The following is a 23,183-nucleotide window of genomic DNA, read 5'->3' on the forward strand; positions in this document are numbered from 1 at the left end:
TCAGGGAGATGAGGTAACAAGGGACAGCCAGGCAAGGGGATGGGGGTAGTTCAGAGTTTTGAGTATATCTAGGTACATCATTATTCTATTGTTCAGCCCATTTGCCCAGGGTGGAGGGGCCCCCGTTAGTTTGGTGTTTCATTGACCAACCTACTTGAATCTCATTATCTCCTAAAGTGGCTTTAAGTGGTATTTGAAGTAATGGACTTCTCTTTGGCCAGTCTATTTGAATCTCAGCAGTAGGCACTTAATAAATGCTTGTTCACTGACTTTAAGAATGAGACCAATTATTAGATTATGCTTGAAGACTTACTGTCTTCATTTTAAGTGTGTCTCTGGCCTCAATATCGTATCTACATACAGAAAGCTAGAATGGAAGTTTGAGGAATTTTGTAATATAGCCAAGTTTGGTATATATGGTTTGGTATAAATGATTATTTTAGACTGAAAATAGATTTATCATACTCCTTTATTTAACTACATCTACATCAATATTTTGTCATTTTCATGTCTTGATACTCTAGAGGATATTTCCAGATATTTCTACTATTAAGTTCCTTGAGAGTGGGAATTATTCATTTAGTGTTTTTTCAGCCCCATCACCAAGTGCTTTGTATGTCTTAGGTGTTTAATAATTGCTTGTTGATTGAACAATCAATTAATTCTCCCTAAGAAGGATGTCAGAGATCAAGACCAGGACTTGTCTCATAAGGCAATTAAGGACAAGAGGGAAGGCAAGACTCTTTAGGGAGAATATGTGCATTAGTAGAACATAAGTTTAAGGACATTTTAAAAAGCAGAATACCATGAAGAAAGGCCTAAGGATATTGTGAAGTGTGTTTATTTATTATAGACTTTATTCTTCCTGGTGACCAAGTCACTAAGGAGACAGATTAATTACTTTAGTGCATTATTGAGGTAATCCATTGCTGAGGATATAGATTAAATCGTTGATTAATTAGCAAGGCTTTACTGAGTACCTGCTGTGTGCAACACACTATATCAGATTATTGGAATTCACAAAAGAAATACAAGACCCTGAATACAAATACAAGATCCTTGTATCCTTGAAAACTTACACTCTAATCATGGCTTTGTAAATTATTGATTCAAGCAGCAACAAACATTTATTAAACCTGCCTTGCACAGCATACTGTGCTGGATTCTGGAAGAAATACAAATTCAATTAACTTCAACAAGCAATTTTAAACACCTACTGTAGCACCTACTGGGGGCCATGGGGAATGCAAATTGAAAAAAAAGCAGCTCTTTCCCTTAAGGAGTTTATACTCTAGCAAGGAAGATACACTAATAAATATAATGTAAATATAAATGTAATAAATACTCAAGAAAAATAAAGTATTATGAGTTCAGATCAAGGAGAAATCACTCATCTCTCATGCAGAAGAGGAAAGGCAAGAAATGTCTAATCTTTCACTTGGGCCTCCAAGGATGGGTGGGATTTCAAAAGGTGGAATTTCTAAAGAGTACAATGCAATGGAGTGGAGAGAGTGAGTCTGTGGAGATCCTTAGGTCACTGGTTCAATTCCAGCTTGAAAAAATCCCTCAGGAAACTCCATAAATATGAATTCCACAGAACTGTGTTGAATGAACCAACCATTTACTAATATAAAATTATCAAAGCAGTATAATAAATGGTTAAATGTGAGTTCCATGGAATTGTGTTGAATGAACTGGTCATTTATTAATGTAGGATTATTAAAGCAGCCTAATAAATGGTTGGTGTAGGAGAGAACAAACACGCCTCTCAAAATACCTAATGTCCAAGTGACTCAAATACAAGAACAATTTGTCTTGATGTGTCTGCTACATTACTTGAACTTGTCTGGATGCTTTGAATGTTGCAGGTTACCAGCTGACCTCGGCTGAGTGTTACGATCTTCGGAGCAGCCGGGTTGTAGCAGACCAGTACTGCCACTATTACCCTGAGAATATCAAGCCCAAACCAAAGCTTCAAGAATGTAACTTGGACCCCTGTCCTGCCAGGTCAGTCTGCTCTGATAAGTGGTTTAAAATAAGTTGTAATAATTATCTCAAAAGAAAAAAGATAGCTCATAATTCAAAATGTTTTCATGTGCACTAAACCTGCATATGGATCATCTATGCTGAATCTTATAGCAGAAGTATCTGAGGGTCATTCCCAGACCATTGCTCGGTGCAATCTGATAATCCATAAGGAGAGGGATCTCAATAGATTTTTGTTGACATTATATATTTTACTCTGGTTCCTTATTCATCTGCCTTATATGACACTTGATAATGAATGACTCTTAGACTATTCCTGGTGCAGTGTTCTCAGACCATAGATTTTTCTCATCTTGGTCAGCATGATGAGAAGAGACTTAGTTTCTGGCCCTTGGCCAAGCACACACCCCACATATAAATATACTTCCCTGACAGATCTAACCAAGAGATAGACTCAAAACAATTCTTAGAATAGCCAAAGGATCAGAGATTTCTAGTTAGAAAGGATCTCAAAGGACATCTAAGTCCAACCTCTCATTTTACAGACGAGGAAACTGAGCCTCACAGAAGCTAAGGTTTTGCTACATTTGAGCAGATGCAGGCTTAGACAATGACTGCAAAATAGCCAAGTTTTTAATTTAGTGGATTCAAGAAATGACATCTGCACATTATGTTTTCCCTTTTATAACCATAATTTCGCTACCTCCTTCCAACTTGTTTGGAAGATAAAGAGGAAGCCTGGTGAATGAAATACGACTAGGAGTGAGCCTCTCTACCTAGGGGTGGAGAGAATTTTCTTGAAAGTGGCATTTGCAATTGAAATTGAAACCCTTCCTGTTGTTTCTTTGCCAGAATTTAGGTTAATCATTCTCAGCTTCTGAGAAGGAATGTTAAAAACCAATAACCTTCGCAACCCTACAATTCGAGTCATGAACTCATATAGTAGGGTTGAATAAATGGACTTCTCAAATCTCAGGGGTATGAGGAAGGGTCATGTGCAATTTTTTTTTAAAGACATAGCTACCAATCACTTAACATATAAAAAATGATACTTTGAACTATTAAAAAAAAGTTTCAGGATTGATGTGAATACAAAATAGTTCTATCTTTAGAAATGTTCTATTGGACCTTAGTTCTTAGGTTTCCTCCACCATTTTTTACTTACATTTGAAATAGTAAATTTTGTATATGATCTAATGCCTCAGTTTCTGTCATTAATCATGCCACCTAAGTAAAACATCATAATGAACTCAGAAGAAAATATTTTCATTACCTAAAACTCCAAAGAACCAATATTTAACAACCGCAAGCATAAAGGTGGTTGGAAGTTTATTTTCATATATTACATCAGAAAATTTAAAGAATAGGGTCCACTTAAAGAAATGAATATGGTGTGAAAAATTGGATAGAGTGTGAAAATTGTGTTCTAGCTGTTTTATTTGGGAAATCCTGACATTTAGAAATTTTATTATCCAAGATATTTAAGTAAGAAGAATCTTTATCGTCCATATACATCCCCATTGCAAAAGTACTTCCCCTTAAACTCACATCCGCATTAACAGCTGCAACAAGAAGGCAGGAATATTGTTATGATGAGGCGTATAGCAGCTTTTGGTTCAGATAGATAGGTCAGTCTAACAGGAGACAAGCATTGCACAGTTAGCCCTGAAACCCTGAAACTGTCCAAACTCTCAAAGAATTTGACATGTTTTTCTGGGAGATCCATTTCTCCCAACTAAGAAGAAATAGCAAAGGCCAAATGGTCACAGAGGGATAGTTTCAACATTAAAGCATTTTATGATAATTACACTTTAAGAAAATAAATACAATCAGAAAAAAATAACATTCATTTTTTCTGGCCATCGATTCTTATATGCTCTTCTCTGTTGGAGTAGAATTTTTGGCCTATTCCTTATTATCCAAAAGCAAAGCAATTCTGCATTGAAAGAAGCTTACATGTGAAATTTATGCCCTTTCTATTTTCCATGTTATTTTTTAAAATCTGCCACCACACATGTATAAATGTTAGGACAGGTGGTGGTGAAAAAAAGAGTAGGGGAGGGAAAACAACTTAGAGACAGATGTCAGGAAGCAGGTTTTTTTAAATTCAAGAAATAATTAGGCAAAGCTGTAAAAATTAAGAGCTATACTAGGGAGAGAAAATAATTGGGAAGGGAGCTGTACTGTTCTGAGATCAAGCATTGCCTTCAGGTAATACTATGAAATTCATCAAACTCTATTCTATACTAAAGGCAAAGATCATTATCTGGGACAGACTTTATCCAGTGATTCCAGTAGCAGTCCCTACTCCTTCCTATCACATATTATTATGGGCTCAAACTCTTTCTAGGTTGCTTTCTAGCTAATAAAGCAACCAGGGGAAAAGAGCACAAAAAGATATGTCTAGGTGCCCAGTCAAAAGATTCAAAAAAGTAAAATGTTGAGATTGTTAATTCTAATAAAAATCGTATATTTCTGAATTTTTAAAGTTGCCATGTATCACTTGACAGATCACCAAGATAGCAAGGAAGAGAGGTACCTTTATTGAAAAACATACTCAAGTTTTTTAGTTCAAGCCCCAGCTCTGCAACCTACCACCTTTGTGATCAAGGCCTCAGTTTTCTTATCAATAAAAGGAAGAAATTGGTCCCTTTTCATCCCCAAAATTCTATGACTGTAAATATTGCCAATTCTTTGCTCTTAGGGACCTCATGATATCCTTAGCATCCTGAACAGACAAATAACTTCTTTCTAGCCTCCACATTGAAGGTCTAACTGAGGCATAAAGAAGGCAGCATGGTGTAGTAGAAAGAAGCCTGGACTTGGAGTCAGCTCTGTTCTTGTTCTGTTGACTCTACTGTCTGTATGATCATCTGCAAGTAGCCTCTCATAGCCTCAGTTTCCTATTCTGTAAAATGAGGAAGTCAGACCAGATGACCGCTAAAGTTGATCCCAGCTCCAGATACTGCGAACCTATGGTACCTCCGGAGCCCTTGTTAGTGACATTGTCAGTCTTTTCACCATATGTCCCCTTTCCTTTGTTTCTCTCCTCTATTCCTTTGATTTTTTTTCTCTTACTATGTTTTTGGCACATCTACTTTTTTTTTTCTTTCTCCCCTGCATTATGTCTGCCAGTGACATCTGTGGTTATATCATAGGCCTACCACTGGCCCTTTTGACTACAGACGTTGCTGACATCCTAGTCAGATCCGAAGTCTTTTTTTTTTCTGGACTGAATTTTTGCTTAGGAATTTTTGCTCTATAACAGCAGCAACATACCAAAGCATGCACCCATCTTATGTGCTGTTTGTCAGACTGCACAGTCTGCCATCTAAACCGTGATCAGGAAATGCCATTATCACCTGAAGAAGGGATTAGCACTGAGATGGAAGTTTAATAACAGGCTTCTGTGGGGCTTCACAGTGATCTCCCCATCAGATGTTCTTCTGGGTAAAGTATCAAACCTGTTTTCTGATGACTCCTAAACATAACAAAGCATATGCTTTGCCCAAATTACAGCTATGTTTTTAGTTTAGATAACCGGTGAGTTATTATTTGAAGAGGAGCTTAAATTCCATTTGAGATGCTGCATAGGAAACAGTGGGACAAGATTGGTCCACTAGGAATTATGTACATCACGTTCTGCACCGGCCTTAGCCTTGAACACTTTTTTAGGACAACTGTACTAGACAGCAGTTTTCCAAGGTTTATGAGACAAGCTGCGAGACTAACAGAACAGTCGCCCTTTTTCCCTTCTTTGGCATGGGATCCCCATTCTGAATCCAAGTCAAGTAAGGGGGGATTAAATTGTTGGACAAGTGAAAAAAGCTCTCACTTGTCACACTATCATCCTCACCATCACTAGTGAACAAATCTGTTTCTAGCAGCAAAACTGTATCCAGATTTCCCCCTTTCCTCTAGCAATTTAAAGAGAAGCAGTCATAAACTTGCATGTCCTGGATGGCTGTACATTGGAACTCCAAATGGCCTTACTGGCCTTTTTGTGTTGACGTGCATCATCTAGTTTTACTCTAAGTTACCTTAATTATTCCTAGCAAAGCACACAGTGGAGGCATGGGTAACAAAGTGGACCCCAGGAGTGATTTTTTTAAAAAACTTTTTCTTGTAATGAGAAGTAGTATGTCATATAATGCTGGAAACATCACTGGACCAGGAGTCAGATTCTGATCTCAGGTCGACCATTAATTGTGTGCCTTGGACAAATCATTTCTTTTCTCTGGGCCTCCCTTTCAGCATCTGTAAAATGGGGGGATTGAATTAGAAGATCTCTGATCTTTAAGCTTCTGCAGTTTGTTGCTGCTGTTACCTGTATCGGTTCTTTGGACAGCAAAAGACAGAGGCCTTGCAAACTGTATTCTAGTGAGTTGTATTTGTGAGACTTTGAAAAATGAACAATTCAGATGACTATATCATAAGGATCCCTAGATACTTCCACTCCAGGCTCCATTTGTTAGGCTATGGAATCTATCAGTATTTACATAGCAATAGTGATGATAATAATTTGTGTAATGAACTTCTCTAACTCTCATCATGCCCAAAGGAGGCCGGTGACTTGATATAAGGAGCAGATTATACCCAAGATGAACAGAAGCCAAGGAATATTTTCTTACCTCCTTTTGGTTCTTTCCCAATTGACACTGAATTCAGAAATCATCACCTCCCTTCCCCTGAGTTCACCTTTGCCAGTTTGTAGTTAAAGAGACTATATTTACTCAAGAACGGGGAGGAAGCGACCATATATGTGGTTCTCATGTGATTTTTTTTAACAACACTGGAATTCTGGCACATCTCATTTATTTGTACAAGGTACATATAAACACAAATTGTCACTAGCCTATTGGCAAGAAACCAAGATACATCATAGACTCTCAAAGCTAGAAGGTGACACAGAGAATTAAAATGTGAGACTCGGAGCCAAGAAGACCTGAACTCGAATCCTTCCTCAGAATTCTTTTTACTAGCTGGGACCCAGGGCAGGTTACTTTAACCTCTGTCTGACTCAGTTTCCTCATCTACAAAGTGGAATATAATAATGACACCTACAACACAGGGTCGTGAGGATTAAATGAGTTAACATATTTAAAGTGCTTCGTAAACCATAAATTGCTATATTAAATATAAGCGGTTATATTATTTTTATCATCTAAGTCCCTCATTTTATAGATTAGAGAACTGGAGCTCAGGTTGAGGAAGTGATTCGCACAAGGTCAAGCAGTTACTTATGGGCAAAATGAGGAAGAGAGACCAGGTCTCCCATATATCATTGCCTTTTCTACTGTACCATTTGATTATAACCACCCAGAAGTATTTGCCACAGAGTGGGCTGTTCTAGAACCACAACAGCACTCATCATAACATTTACTCAATTTGTCTATCATTTTGTGCTTCTAAACACGTTTTCACGTATTTTTGTCTCACTCAATCCTCACAGCCTTTTCAGGTTGATTGAGGAGGTATTATTATTACTTCCATGTTACAAATGAAGAAATTGAGAAACAAAAAGGTGAAGTGAGTTGCCTGAGGTTACGTGACTTCCTGATGACAGAGTTTTGACTAAAGTAGAGGTCTCGTGCTTCCTCACCTGGTACTCTTTTTGCTCTAACATAAAACCATGCCAAAAAAAATCAACAACCTCAATTTGATAAACATTTATGAAATAATGACTTTGTGCCGGTATTAATTGCTAAGAATACAAAGGTAAAAATGAAATAGTTCCTGACCTCAAGGAGATTACATTCTAGTAAGTAAAATGATATGGGTAATGCAGGGTAATTTGAGGAAGAAAACGTTAACAACTAGGAGGATCATAGAAGAGGTAGCACCTAGCCAATAAAGAATAATAAAGATTCCAAGTGACAAAGATGAATACGAAATTCAGGCACAAGAGAAGTAAATTGTAAGCCCTGATTAATGCTAACCACCAATTCAAGCAGTTTAGTATCATACCAGTTTACCCCCACGTTTAATTCCTGGTTTGCTCCATTCTGGACACATGAAGGTTCAACCTCAGCATTTCTTACACAAACTCTTATATTTTATTCAGCCAAAGCACTGACCAAGCCATTAAAATCGACACAGGGAGAAACAAAGCCATCTGGAAAATAAAAGCATTTTTAGTTCATGGATGGTAATCCCACTCACCCAAGAGAATTGTGGCTACAGAGTTTATTATGAACAGGAACTTTCAACCCAAGAAATATAGAAGTATGCTATTTTACGGGTCAAATACTCAAGCTATGGATATGGAAGTAGAAGGGACCTCAGAAGCCATCTAGTCTTTACCCTCCTGCATTTTGCAGATGACAAAACTATTACCCAAAACTATTGCCCAAGGTCACATAGGTTGTAAGTAAAAGAGCTGGGATTCAACCCTACATCTTCTGACTAAAAATCCATCCTTCTTTCCATTATACCACACGCTGCCTCCCAAAGATGATAATAAAATTGGTCACTAGAACAAATATTTTCAAGGTTTATCTAATTGTCCATAGAAACATATTTTTCTTGATCCACAATGAAATCTAGTATGACAAACATTACCTAATGATCATTCTTCATAAAGAAAAAAAGTGTCTTAATCAGGTCTACCCCATATAATGTTGCCCCAAACAACTTTATTTTGTGGTCACCTTATTAAAACCCCATATCCAAACTTAGCCATAATGCCCTGAAACCCTGCTGTAACAGTATACTCACTGTCAATTGTCCATTTGTGACTTTGTTCTTAGGACATTCATTGTACCCTGAAGCTTTTGACTAGTTAGCAAATAGGTGTGGGGGGTGGGGTGCGGGGGTCTTCCTACACCTGATTGTGATTTATTTGCAGGGTACTTCTCCTTTGCTAGTTTATTACTTGCTTCCCCAGATAGATCCCAGCACAGACTCATGGTGCTTGGGCTTTTGAAACATTTAGTCCCATTCTCCAATGTTGCTGGTTGAATGGAGATGAGGTATGAGATGCATTGATTATCAATTTTGGTTAGCTTATTTCCTTACCCTCCTTAACACCATTCAGTGGGAGTTGAGTTTCCCAGGACACTGCTTGAATTATTGAGTTGTAAAGCTACCCAGCAGTAGCAGAAAAGAAAAAAAAGAGAGTCAAGCTATTCCTTTTCAAGGGGGAGCCTGTGAAGGCAAGCAAAGAGGAACATGGGGAAAGGAAGAAACCAGCCTTTCAGCTCTCTTAGTCTTCCCCTTTCTTCTACTCCAACCCACTTCCTTGAAAAAACATGACACAATTCCCAAACTACCACCATTACCCCACAACAAACACTATACAGGCAAAGAACCAAGAACTAGAAAAAGGAAAAGAGGCAGGGTTGGGGAAGAACGACTGTTAATTTGTTTAAACGTCTTCTCTCCCTCCTTTCTCAACAATCCTTCTTAACTCATTAATTTGGGTCAGTAGCTGTTTGCTTTGTCTCCCACCCCTGCAGTCTAGTAGCGTGACCTCTAGAAATGGAGTTCGTATAGTACCATCCCACAACAACAGCAACAACAAGTTCAGGCACCTATGGATTTTGTTACGCCGGAATTCCTGTACGTGTTCAATAAAAACGTAGATGTCTCCCCAGAATGAGCCGTGTCCAAAATGGTTTCCCAAAGCCAGAATGTTGCTCTGAAGTAGTACACAGTCAGTGTTCTGAGCACCGGAGACCCTCTGGGAATGCTGAATCTACTAGAGACCTCTGAGGAGTTTCTCTCACCCTAACCATATGTGCTCATTGATTTGCAGTTTCCATTTCTCCCCCTTAAGGCTTGACTTTAGAAAGAAGATGAAGTGGAGTATCATTCCACTACTTTTTTGAAGAGCTGAACATCTACCCCCTCCCCAAAACAGTCCCTTATGCTTGCTGCCTTTCTCAATTCTTTTCTGTTCATATGGATGACAGTGGCTAAAGGAAAGAGCAGTTAAGGCAGAGGAAGGAATCTATTTTTTTCCCTATTTGTCAATATTCCTTTTTCTTTCTCCCATTCTATATACTGTCATCTAGCTTCTCACTCCTCTGTTTTTTCATACTGCTACCTACCACACAATATATCGCTCCAAATACAGACCATGCTTTCTTTTTTCTGTTTTCTTCTTTTGATTGTTTGAGTCAAATATGGCATGTGTAAAAATGTGACCATCTCCATAACCAGTGTTATTTTTCAATGGATACACACATATACAGACATACATATATGTATAAGTGTGTATTTTCTCCCTCTCTCTCTCTATATATATATACATACATGTATATGTATGTGTGTGTACACATACACACATATATACACATATATTCCTTTCAAAGAGATCTTATTTTAGGGACATAACCTATAATAGTATAAGTTCTCACACACACATTCACACAAGAGAGGGAAGTGTAGTTTAAACAGAGTAAGAGAAAAAATTCCTAATAGTCCAGGGTGATATCTTTATCATCCTTCTTAAGAACATACTCTTGGCTTAGGGCAAAGAAACAAACCCTTAATGATAAACAACAATAAATTAAGTTTAGAGTAAATTGTAGTCTACTATAATGACTGTGACCTGAAATAAAAGGGGCATAACATTAATCCCAAAGGAGATGGGAGTCCACTCTAACATGTATGCATAAACAGTATTAGACAGACTGCTATTGTTTGGACATCTTCTGTTTTCACAGGTGGCATATAGTCATCTTAAGAGTCTTCAGCATGACCCATGCCATGAAAAGACAAACAGTACTACAATTTTTCTGGTTCCAAATTTAAAGCTACTATTTTAAATAAAAACAGAAATTCCAAATCCTTCCAAAGCAAAGCCAAGCATCTTGAGTTCTGAACACTCTCTTCTAATTCCTTCCTACCCCTCCAGACTACTTCCATCAATGTTGTTTCATTAGAAAAATTAATCAATACATAATCTGTTACTAGAGGTCTATAAAAGTTTAATCTAATATCGAAATCTGTTAAGTAAACATCATAAATATTTTGCAGGCAAAAAGGCCTCAGTGTACATTTGAGACCTTAAAACTACATGTCAATAAAAATTAAAATCCCAGATAAAACTTGAGTATAATCCCAAAAGCCAATTTGTGTTTATTTTTAACTTCTAGTAAGTTGACAGCTGGGATGTTAAATCTAATGGAAAAAAATTTTTTTGGGTATGGAAGCAAACAGAAGTCCTTTTAAAACTAAAAGGAAAAAGGAAGTTGCTTACATCACTTATCTGAAAGAGCTTAGCAAATGTGGCCCCTAAATAAGGATGGAGTGTCTTCTGAATTGAAAAGGAAGGAAGGAAAGAAGTAAGCAAGTTCCTTTGCCTAATTTTTAGTCGCAGAAAGAAAATATCATCATAACACATAATGCTTTCCCACCCTTCCAGAATCCAGAAGATTCTTACACAGTAGTTTTAATAAGCCTTGGGGAACCAGGCCTGGCCAAATCATGTTTGACCACAATAGCTTTGCCTTAAGATAAGGACAGACGCAGAAGGTCAATACCTTCCCTGGTGCTTTCCTTCCATAAACCGTTCAATCATTTTCATACTTCGTCACAGTCTTTCTTTAGTCAAACAGATGAAATTTCTCACTTGTACCATTCTGCCTTTTGTGACTTCTTCAGGAATTACTTGGGCCCTTTTCTCCTTTCCACCTCACCCATTCTTATTATCCGGTCAGTGCTGTATTTTATCCTAACCCATGAAAGCCAACTTAAATCACCAGCTTTCTCTGGGATAACCACCTAAACAGGATCTACTGGATGGTGGCCAGAGTGTTACAGCTGGAGAATAGAACATTTTGCTCTTGAGTATTATTAAGGGTCTCCTTGTTACTTTTTGAATGCAAAATAAGTAGGTCTAGAGTCCAAGCGTCCATTCCTATAATGTACAGGTGACATTTGTTGGTGGAGGGAAAAGAGGTAGCCTGCATTACTCTTGCTCCCTATTGGCTTTTGCATCTCCTCTCGTCACCAACAATGAGTAATGAATCCAAGTCTAGTAACTGATCCTCAGCAAGGGGTCATTCTTAGAAAAGGAGAAGGCTTCATTGAATTTGTGTTAAAGTAATGATTAATATAGTCTTGGAAGCAGGATTTCTAAAGATGTTCTCCTGATGTCCCTTATGAAAACATCAGAATCTTGAATTGCGAGTCAGAGTGCCCGAACATCTTTTCTACACTGACTTACAGGTTTTACCTCTTGTTCCTTTGTCAGCTTCAAAGCCTTCAGAACCCCAAGTGGGATATCAAAAGCAGCTATAATTATACGCTCTGCAGTCATTCTACCTTTGTGTAATAGGGAACTTGCCTTTGATGATTCGTGTCTAGTACCTTCCAATGACCATTTGCTCTAAAACTGCCAGGGATCAATACTTTCACTCCCCTACCAAGAAAAAGGAAAAAAAAATTCGAAAGCACATTACACAGGAGACAGGTATTGGACCTATGTATTCATCAGTTTAGGGAATTCTTGGGTGAGGAAACTCTATCCATGCAGGTTGGCTCCTTTTCTACAACTTAAAATCTGAAGAGAATTTCATAGCGTAATTAAAGGTTATAATTGTGTGATTTCTTGATGAACGCCTAGAAAAGGCACTGATGATGTTGATGGCGATGACCCAACACAATGTAACATTTCTTTGCATTAAAGAAAGTATTAAAGTTTATGATGTCATATTTAACAAGGAGGGGAATGTTTGGGTATTAGAACCCTTTCCCATGGAATTTTCTTCTTGAATCAGAAAGCTAGTCTCATGAAACAATACATGGTCCATTCTTAAACACGTACTAGCCATAAGGATATGAAAGCCTTCTAAGTACTGTTTTCAGCATCTCAAACTGAATTTGTAGAACATGTTGTCAATGTTGTTTTGCAATTATGTACAAAATGTTGTATGATGTAATCATTTAGTGTTTATCTTATTGTGTGTACCTTCTACTCAGAGGGTTGCCATTATTGTTCCTAACAGTGACGGCTACAAGCAGATCATGCCCTATGACCTCTACCATCCCCTTCCTCGGTATGTAAATCGACAATCCTGATACTACCATTAGTTATCTGGTGTTCTAACAACTCTGTTTTCCTGTAAAAACAAGATGGTGAATGCCATCTGCCTTCTGAGATCTCCCATTGAATAATATTGGCATGCCCAGACTCTAACCTTATCATTTTAAAAAGCCATGTAAAGATAGGCTAGCATTACATTGAAGCTGACATAGTAATTCAGTGATTAGATACACTGCGTGGGTTTATATTCAGCCTTTCTGGACTTCTCTTTGTCTTCTTCTCTGCTCTCCCTGCAACAGGACCCCGGTCGTTAAAATACTCCCCCAAAATGTCAAACAGACAGTACCACAAGTATCCTTGTTAACCCATGAATGTGGAATTCCAGATGTTGCATGAGTATGCCTGTGAATTTCTAAAATCATTTTCATTTTAGAAGAAATTAGCAATTAGGAAAGAAAACCAGCTCCACAGTTTGTTTCATATCCTTGTGATTCAGAACAGCCATTGAGGCTTTTTTAAAATAGCATAAAATCCCATGTAAATGCTACTTCAAGTTTCATAAGTATAATATTTTTACAAGCTGGAAAAATAATGAAAAAGTACGGTGGGAGCATTCTAAAATGATTGTCCTCTTTATAAATCCATTCATAATAAAGTGGGGTAGGAGGAGAGCCAAATAATAGTCCATTGAATAAATGTGCTGTCATACCAGAAGCAGGCAGAAGTCTCACAATTTGTGAGACTTTGGAATTTCTACTTTTGTAATTTGACTTGAAATAACCACAGAGAAATTGCTTTTGTACTTGATTCCATCAGTCTCCTTTCCCTTTGTGATGCTAAATCTGGGATACCCTGCCTAGTATAGTTGCATTCTGCAGCCAGTAAAATTTAAACTCCTTGAGGGAAGGGAATGTTTTTCGCTCTGCTTTCCTATTCCCAGTGCCTAGTGGAGTATCTTGAACATAGAAAATACCTAATAAATGCTTATTTGATTGGCTTGGCAATTAACAAAGCCATCGTGTAATCTGCACTATGTATAATGAAAGGGTTGGACCAAATCCAAACCATGAACACACAGTCAGAACAAATCACTCTAATTTGCTGAAACTCAAATGAAATGGAACCCCGATGTTGTTCTTCATAAAACCAACCGATGTTGTGGGCTTATTTTTGCTTTTGTTTTGACGTTGTTATTGTTGGGAGGCGGGGGTGAAATCCACTGAAATACTTTGAAACGAGACCAAACTTGTATATTCTCTAGAACTAGCAAATATAGACTAAGGTAGAATACCAAAATAATCTCTGAACTCCACTAGTATTTCATTGGGTCTAAGTTCCTATCACTAATAATAACAACAGGTTCACACTGCTCAAGCTCTTTAAATTACAGATTACAATACAATAACAATGATGTGCCGATCTAAATTTAAAATCAAGCCTGAATTATGTGTCAGGCTTTGGGAAATACTTTTGTATTATCTCAGCTCTGCCACCTGTGCGACCTTTGGCGTAAATCATTTAGCTTCTCCAGGTCTTAATTTCCTCACTTATAAAATGAAAGCATTGGACCAGTTAATCTCTAAGATCGGTCCTTTTTGAAAACAAAGGACACACAACAAGATCCCATCTACTTCTATATCTAAAATCCTATGCTTTTGTTGTAATGGCTGCCTCAGTATCCTTAGACATGTATGTACTCTCTGAGTGAATAATCAATGCTCATGTTAAGAATTAGAGGATTCTCTTAATTCACATGTAGTATAAATATAAAATTAAGTGATTAGTTTTGTTAGCCACATGTAGAAATTTGTTGTCATTTTATGGGCACACAGAAAATTCTGTCTCTAACAACAGAGAAGTATTGGCAAATTAATATGTGTTTATTATATTTATGTATCAGTTAACCAAACTACTTGTCAATTTAGACATGCCATCTCAGGAAATGAAAGTCGTTTATTTTCAATATATATGTTTCAATTTCACAAGAAAACGCTAAAGTAATGAAAACTTTAACATGGTAATACCTTTGGCCAAGGGAAAAGGCCTTAAACAAATGAATGATTTATTAATCAGAAGGATGTACAATAGTAAAATTCATTCACTTTCTTATTGCTCTTCCCTTACTCTGAACATTAGTCTCACTTTAATAGTTGTCTGTCACATACATAGAGATACGCACACACTCACACAAGCATACACACATGCACATATCTAAGGTTTAAGAACACACCACAATGCTTCATATGAATTTGCAATTAATCATATAAAATATTTCCACATACCAGTTGAGAATTTTGAGTTCTTATATAAAATATTATTTATGACTCTAAGATAGTGATAGAGACTAGGCCAGTGAGTTTATTGGTTTAATCCAATGCAGTCCAGCACTTCCTCTGAAATTGACAGTCTTAGAATTCTGCCTAGAATTCTTTGAGGTTACCTGATTTGCGCAGGATCAAACAGCCAGTATGTGTCAAAGGCACAACTTGAATTCAGATCTTCCTGGCTTCAAAATCAGTTCTCTATTGACTATACCTCCCTCCCTTTAAGAAATAAAATTCAAATATGTAGCATACCATAAATTCCTAGGCCAGTTATCTTTTAGGACCGTGTTTTAAAAAATACTTACTAATGCTCTAATTCCCCCCTTTTTTCTATTAATGTTTTAAGCAGCCCTGAGTAAATAGTCACCACTTCTGTTATGTAATTGTTAGGCTGTCCTTTTTGAAAGGCAACTGTATTATTGACCATAAGTCTATTACTCTTAATAGGATACTCACATATATCCATTTTACAGACATGGAACAAGTTTCTTTGTTGTAGTCATGCTATACATTCCTGGGAGTATTGATATAAAACCAACTTCAGAAGTTCCTTTCTGCCATCTGACTTGTAATGGGCCAGAACCAACTGTTCTTTCCTATATTCAGCAAACATTTACTAAACACTACTATGTTCAGAACACTGTGCTCTGAGATTTAGAAAAGAGTACAGTATCTTTCTGACTTTTTAGAAGCATATTTGAGGAGAATTAGGCTCTTATTTAGACAGTTGCTTCCCTCTGTAGCATCTTAATGATCCCCCAAAATTGAATCTATCAGGTGTAAGGTTACTAAAGCTTGAAACTACTCTAAGATATTTGGGCCATCCAATATATTCAAAGCTGATTCTTATGTCTTCGTAGCATTGAGTCCAGTATGAGTATAAACATGCATATATTCATTCAACCCACTTCTCTAGACTATATATCTGAGACCAGTTTTTGTTTTTTGGCTTTTGGTTTTTTTGTTAACAGAGAAGAGCCTTCCATAGTGATATTATTCCAAGGAAGAATGATATCTGAATTGGTCTCCCCTGATACGGAGCAATTTTCCACAGAGATACTTTGCTCCTCTGGAAGGGACCAGCAAGCAATTCTCCTAGGAGCTAAACTGCAGCCCTGCTCTCCTCATTATGATGCTTTCTTATGTGCCTCCTGGGGAAGTGTGCATAGGAAAATATTGTATTTGGCAGCATGTCCCAGCTGCTGGCAGTAGGGATAGTGATTGTTGCCTGGAGTTGAGCAGTGCAGAGAGAGTGGAGGAGGGCCTATCCTCTCTGTAACTGGGGACATATACATTTTTCCCTTTGTGCAAAAAGAGAATCAGGCTTGTTATCTCGAATATGACATACTATCTATAAACAAGATTCTATGAAACATTGGAATAAATGCTTCCAAGCTATATTTCTGTTTGTATAGCATCCTTGACTTTTATAAGTCAAGTACATTAACTTCTTGACATTTCATTTTTTCCTCTAGCCAAATGTCATTCCCTCATAAACATAATAGAAACTTAAGTTCTTTGCCAGCCTCCCAACCACCAGAGCACTACACACAAACAAATAAGTATGTAATCGTTTGACTTTGTGGTTCCTTTCTTCAACAATTCTGAAGCTAGTCTGTAAAAGAAGAAAAGAATTACTTTTGGAAAATTTAAGCTAAGTGTTCCCTCTCCTTCACAGAATTCTCCAGTGCAGAAGTAAATCAAATGCTCTTAAAAGTAATATTAGACAATGCTACTTTCTATCTCATTTAGCCTAACGTTCGGATCCCTATGTTGAAAATTATAAGGGCCCCCAAACCATGAAGTCAACTTTTCCAACCGTATTCAAACCCAGTTCCAGTGCTATCCATGCACTCAAAACAAAAGTCATCAATCAGCTAACATCTATCATTAACTAAGAAATTAACATATGATGACTGTGTTCCTCTGTTTGCTCTTGATCTAGCAACACATTTGCATAGTTAATAGCTTATTTAGTCATTAGAGCTATTAGAATATCAGAAAAGCTTGGTAAAGAGCTAAATGGCATGCTGTTGACTCTTCTTTTATTCTCAAGGTTAGTTACATGGGTGGGATAAGGGGATATTTCATTTTGATCTTCTGAGAACCCGCTAATGAAGAAAATCAATAATAATGTAAATAAACAAAGCACTAGGTTAGAATAAAAATGTCAGCCCAGGTACAGTCTACCATATTGGTCCAAATTTAGACCATGGCCATAAAATTGTTGTGCTTTGTCCTTTGTTTTCAGAGAGGACTATAACATCAGGGAAATGATGACATGACTGCAGTTGACTTTGATTTGAGTGAGAGAGGGCTGCGTGAGGTCACCAGCCTCACTTTCTCCTTCAGAGCCAGCTGGGTCCAGTGGCCTGATATTCATCAGGATGACTAGAGATGACCCAGGATGCAATGGGGGACCCTGGCCCTTTTAAGCTAAGGCCTTTTCATGTACTCACTTAGAATGAGGTAACACCCATTCAATGGATAAGCCTCTTTAAGAAGTGAGTCAAGGGATGGCCCCTTTAATTAGAAAAAAAGATTTAAAAAAATCAAGCTGGTAGGGGAAGACCCCCAAGATTGCTGTTCCAAAGAGAAATAGTTGCCATAGACATTCACTTTGAGGCAAGAGGGTACAAAATATAGCCATCAAGTGGAACTTAGGCAGGGACCTATTGTGGTCCAATTGGTGAGCTTCAGGGTAAACTAGGTTTAAGGTTTTCCCTAAAATAAGATCTCTTGGAAAAGAAATAAATACTAAAAAATTGGTTATCAGCCAAAATCCAGTTTTGTAAAAATAAGATGGGGGTGTCTATTTTGGAGTTAGTGCAGTGCTAGTTTGCAAATTCTTAATGAATATTAACTTGAGTCACTGGCTTTAGTCATGACATCAATTCCTCCCCTTTCACTGGCATACTTTGCACACTTTTATGCTCATGAACTGGAATGCAATGAGGAGCCAGAAGCCTGCTCTTGCCTTGTTTCATACCAGCCTGTAATGGTGGTGTGAAAGAGCCAGGGATCTCTTTTTTTTCAAGTTAGTTCCTTTATGTGAAGACTGGGGTGGGTACAAAACCCTTTGCTAGTTGAATTTACTTATCAGATTTCATAAAACACATAGGTTTTTGGCTCTTGTGGCCCAGATCTCTTAGAACTTTACTGACCAAAGGAAAATTTGGTTGGGGAGGGGAAGAAGTTCTAAAAAGATTAATGAAAACCTATATCCCCTTAACAGCTATTGCCTTCTTCTTATATAGGTGGGAAAGTACACCATGGACAGCCTGTTCCTCCTCCTGTGGAGGTGGTATCCAAAGCCGGACAGTTTCCTGTGTAGAAGAAGACATCCAGGGGCATGTCAGTTCAGTGGAAGAATGGAAATGCATGTACACTCCTAAGATGCCTATTGTTCAGCCCTGCAACATTTTTGATTGTCCTAAGTGGCTGGCACAAGAGTGGTCTCCGGTAACTGTGCCTTCTTTCTTTGTGTGGTTAGGAGAGTAAGTCCATTCTTCAGTCTTTTCATCACCACCCTGCCTGGCAAACCTACTTTGTCCATCACTGTCCTCTTTGGTTGAGTTTACCTAGTATTCTATAAGCCTACTGCCATGGCAGGGGATGGGGATTGGGGGGAACTGGAGAATAGGAGGGAGAATGAAGGTCATCATACTCCAACTTGGTATGTTTATAGATTGAGAATAGAGCTGAATCATTTTCCTCCCTTATGTTTTCCTACTCCTGCTCCAAAGTCACCTCATGTGATCAAGAAACAGTTCAATGTGCCTCCAAGTAATGCCCGTGGCCATTGAACAAGCTGTCAGAAAAACATAAGATCTTGGAACTCACTAGGACTTTGGAAGTTATCAAGCCTGACCCCGTCATCTTGCAGATAAGGAAATGGACCAACAAGAATTAAGTGACTTGATCAAGGCCATTACAACTAGTCAGGATTAGAACCTAAGCCCTACTGATGGCTAATCTTGCATTCTTTCCATGACACCATGCTGTGCTCCATGACACACAGGTTATATGCCGTGTAAGTTCCATGGCTAACATTTAGATTTTGGGTCTATGAAAATAAATGATCTATGAATCCAGAGATTAAGTTGATCGATCAGACATGATATACTTCTGTTTCTTCTTATAATAGAGCCATGTAATGTGGATTTGTGATCATAGATGAGAGACATCATTTGTTGCTCTCTCATTCACTTTGGGTCTGCTCCCGTACCCATCAGTCCAGCTTCAGAAGTAGTAGAGTGCCTATTCTGACTCCTGGGCTCCAACTGAAAGATTTCTTCATCAGCTCTTCCTTTTGGCACCATCACTAAAACTGACTGTGTTGTAACATAAATCAGTCATGGAAACCATGTATTTTCTGTGATTTAGATACCAATCAACAAACATTTATTAAACATTTAATATATGCTAGGCACTGTGCTGAGAACTGAGATTACAAAGAAACAAAACAATCCCTGCCTCTAAGGAGCCCATATTCTAATGGAGGAGACATAAGTAGATAATTTACCAAGCACACATAAGGTGATCTTACAGGGGAAAGCATTAGTAGCTGGAGAAGCTAGGAAAGGTCTCCTGTTGAAGATGGGGCTTGATCAGAGTCTTAAGGAAGCCAGTGGAAGTAAGGAGGGAGAGCATTCCAAGTATAGCTGCAGGTTACAAAATAACTGAAAAGACAAACTCAGGAATACAATTGAAAATTGGTGAGATACACTACAATTTTTGTTGTAATTTCATGATACCAAATATGGTACTTTGCACTGAAGTGGATACTTACTGAATGTTGACTAAGAGAATATAGGTTTTTTACAGAAAAGCTAAAGTCAGGGTCATACCTGATTGGCCAAATTAAACTGAAGTATCAACGTGCATCCAAGAGGAATCCAAAAGGAAATAACTAGTTTGTTACTAGTAATCTGAGAGTAGCACAGTGGAAACAGCACTGATTCTGGAGTTGGAGGATATAGGTTTAAATCATGATTCCATTGTTTGCCATCAGTGTGATGTTAGGCAAGTCACTTAACCTAGCTGAGCCTCATTTCCTCTTCTGTAAAATGCAAGTGTTGAACTAGATGGCCTGGGAGGTCTAGATCTATGACCCTATGACAGCAATAAAACAGGAAGTAAGACAATTAAGTCAGGATCAAGAATGGTTCCACTTGTAGATCAGAAGCAAACAGAATTTCAGGCTAGATAGATAATTCAAATTTATGAATTGCTCGCCCAACATTTCCCTCTTTGAAATTGAATTTTATTAGTATTTGCCCATATCTTTGCCAGAGATTGACTTCTGGGCTTGTAGTGGTGGAGACTAAGAGACTGGAAGTGATTAAATTTCTCTAATGAAGTGGACAACAATTTTACGACTGGTATCATACAATACAGTTCTTTCTACTTAACAGATTTTATTAAGCATCTACTATGTTTGAGATCACATGCTAGGCACTATAAGGGGTAGGGAGATGGACAACATATAAACCTGCCCAGATGGGCTTACAACCCAGTAAAAGAGATAAGATACAAGACAATTGATAATCTTGGCGGGGGAGAGGAGGGATAAAAAAAACAATACCCTGTATTCACAGTATTTAGTGGGGAAAAAATATTCTACTCTATTTGAATAAGGCTTTGCTCTCTCTCCCTCTCCTTCTTCCTCCTCCCCTTTCTCTCTCCTCTCTCTTTCTTTCCTTCCATCTCTCTCTTTCTAGTGTACTGTGACATGCGGACAGGGACTCCGATATCGTGTAGTCCTCTGTATTGATCATCGAGGAATGCACACAGGTGGTTGCAGCCCTAAAACAAAGCCCCACATAAAAGAAGAATGCATTATACCCACTCCCTGTTATAAACCCAAAGGTAAGATAACAGGTGCCCCATTATGAAGCTGTTAATTGCTTCCTTGTTCTAGACCTGCTTTGATCTCCTTGTAATTTTTAAAGTATCTTATTTTAAAGTGTCCTTGTCCCCTAATAACTGTGCTTCATGATTTGAAGCTGCGCTGAGTAGACTGTTATATGTATGTGCATGTATCGCAAATAAGTGTGGAATCCATTAAATTGGCCTTTATTAATTAAGCTATAAATACAGAGATAGAGCCTAATCGATCATAAAGCTTTTTGAATGCCATTGTTGAAAAGTATCATAGGATTTATCTACTCAGCATCCATTTAAAAATAGATCAAACATTATGGAAAAATTCATACATTTGACAACAAAGAGAAAAATTGCACCCAGTTTCTGGAGCATAGGACACAGTTTTAATAAGCTTAAATATGTCTCACTGTCAAAACATAAAAATGTGCAATTTTTAAAGTATCAAATATATTATCATATATTAAGACTATTTCAAACATCTATATAATCAAAATGTCAAGATCTCAATCAAGATAACTGTAAATACAGCATTTTTTACTAGAAATTGCAAATACTTTAAGTTTATAAAAATCTCACTGGTATCTCAGTTTTTAAAAAAAAAAATTAAATTCTAAACTTAATAAAAATGCAAAGCCAAATATTTCCATACATAAAGCAGAATTTTAAAAAGCAGGGGTGGGGGGAGGACAGTTATAGGAGAAACGATCTCAATTAGTTTTTTTTTTTATCATGTTTAGAAATGAGTGTACTATTTATTGTTCCTAGAACAAAGGACTGAGATTTCAGCTATAAGGGTGAGAAGGTAGCAGTTACTGCCAGCAGAGCAGAGCAGAGCACCATCCCTCTCTTCCATGCTGAAGTTAAACACAGAATATAAGATCTGAAAGGAACAGGAATCTTCCTCCCCCAGTGCTTACCCATAGTTAGTTTTGATAGGTCAGTTCATTATGATGCTTTTGTAGAATGCTTTGTCTTGAAAGAATTTTATGTTGATGAATCTGTCACAAGGTTGGCAGCATTACTTTTGGAGTCTTTCCCTTCCATGGGAATCTGGCAATCAGAGGTCATAGGACCCTTCCATATGTACACTGATGTCTTTTTCCAGAGCATAATAACTAGATTATATAGATATACTCTGTACATGACATTAAATTTATTTTTACACACACACACACACACACACACACACACACACACGGTGTCCCTAAAGTCTGGCCACATAGGAAATTTCATTAACATCTCATCATAACCCTTTCACTTAAAACTCTGTGTTGTTCAGCAACTTCTTTTTCAGGGGTATGCTCCAGAAGGTGTACTCAATGAAAATCACAGATACAACACACTTGATTGAATGTATAAAGAGTGAATGTGCTAAAATTGATGGCAGTTTGGAGTTATTGCATTGAGTTCACGTGAATCTTGCAAAGCACGTCAACCTTTGTATCACAAATGATGGAAATCATATTGAAGATGTTATTTGTTAATATTCCAATTAAATAAAATGTTGTTGAAAATTTCATTTATTACATTTCTTGAAAATATGCATTTTTGCCTGTGTGTCCAGACTTTAGGAACACCCTGTATATTTTAAAAATTCATTTACCAGGCACAATATAAAGGTTCCACTTATTGAAAACTCTTCTTTAAAAAAAACTGACTCTCACATCCCATCTAATTTTAAAAACTGCTTTTAAATTTATTTATCTCTACATGGTCAATCAAATAAATTTTTGTTCCTTACCACAAACTATGATGTTTTGGGCAAAAGCAAATGTCATTACGAGTTCTAAACTAATGATTAAAAAAAGAAATCATTGAAGAGAATGGCAATAATCAATTATAACAAATGGTTACTCACAAAAAGGAGAAAGCTATAGGTCATTTTTGAAGGGAAGCTTCTTTGGCTGTTGCTGATAGTTTTTGGTCTGTTTGTTTGTTTAATGGCAACAGAAGCTCCAGCTTCTATCTAAAATAGAGTCCCTCTTTAGTTT

General features: G+C 37.4%; 1 protein-coding gene across 1 annotated transcript in view; it reads left to right on the forward strand.

The window, feature by feature from the left end:
• Positions 1-23,183, forward strand: part of ADAMTSL1 (ADAMTS like 1) — a 371,558-nt gene that overhangs the window by 154,288 nt on the left and 194,087 nt on the right. The window contains exons 9-12 of the mRNA XM_036739597.1: positions 1,869-2,007; positions 12,942-12,992; positions 18,561-18,765; positions 21,027-21,174. Of these exons, the coding sequence (XP_036595492.1) occupies positions 1,869-2,007; positions 12,942-12,992; positions 18,561-18,765; positions 21,027-21,174 (543 nt within the window). The remainder of the gene's footprint in view (positions 1-1,868; positions 2,008-12,941; positions 12,993-18,560; positions 18,766-21,026; positions 21,175-23,183) is intronic.

This window comes from Trichosurus vulpecula, chromosome 9 (genome assembly GCF_011100635.1).
Source record: "Trichosurus vulpecula isolate mTriVul1 chromosome 9, mTriVul1.pri, whole genome shotgun sequence".
Taxonomy (NCBI): domain Eukaryota; kingdom Metazoa; phylum Chordata; class Mammalia; order Diprotodontia; family Phalangeridae; genus Trichosurus; species Trichosurus vulpecula.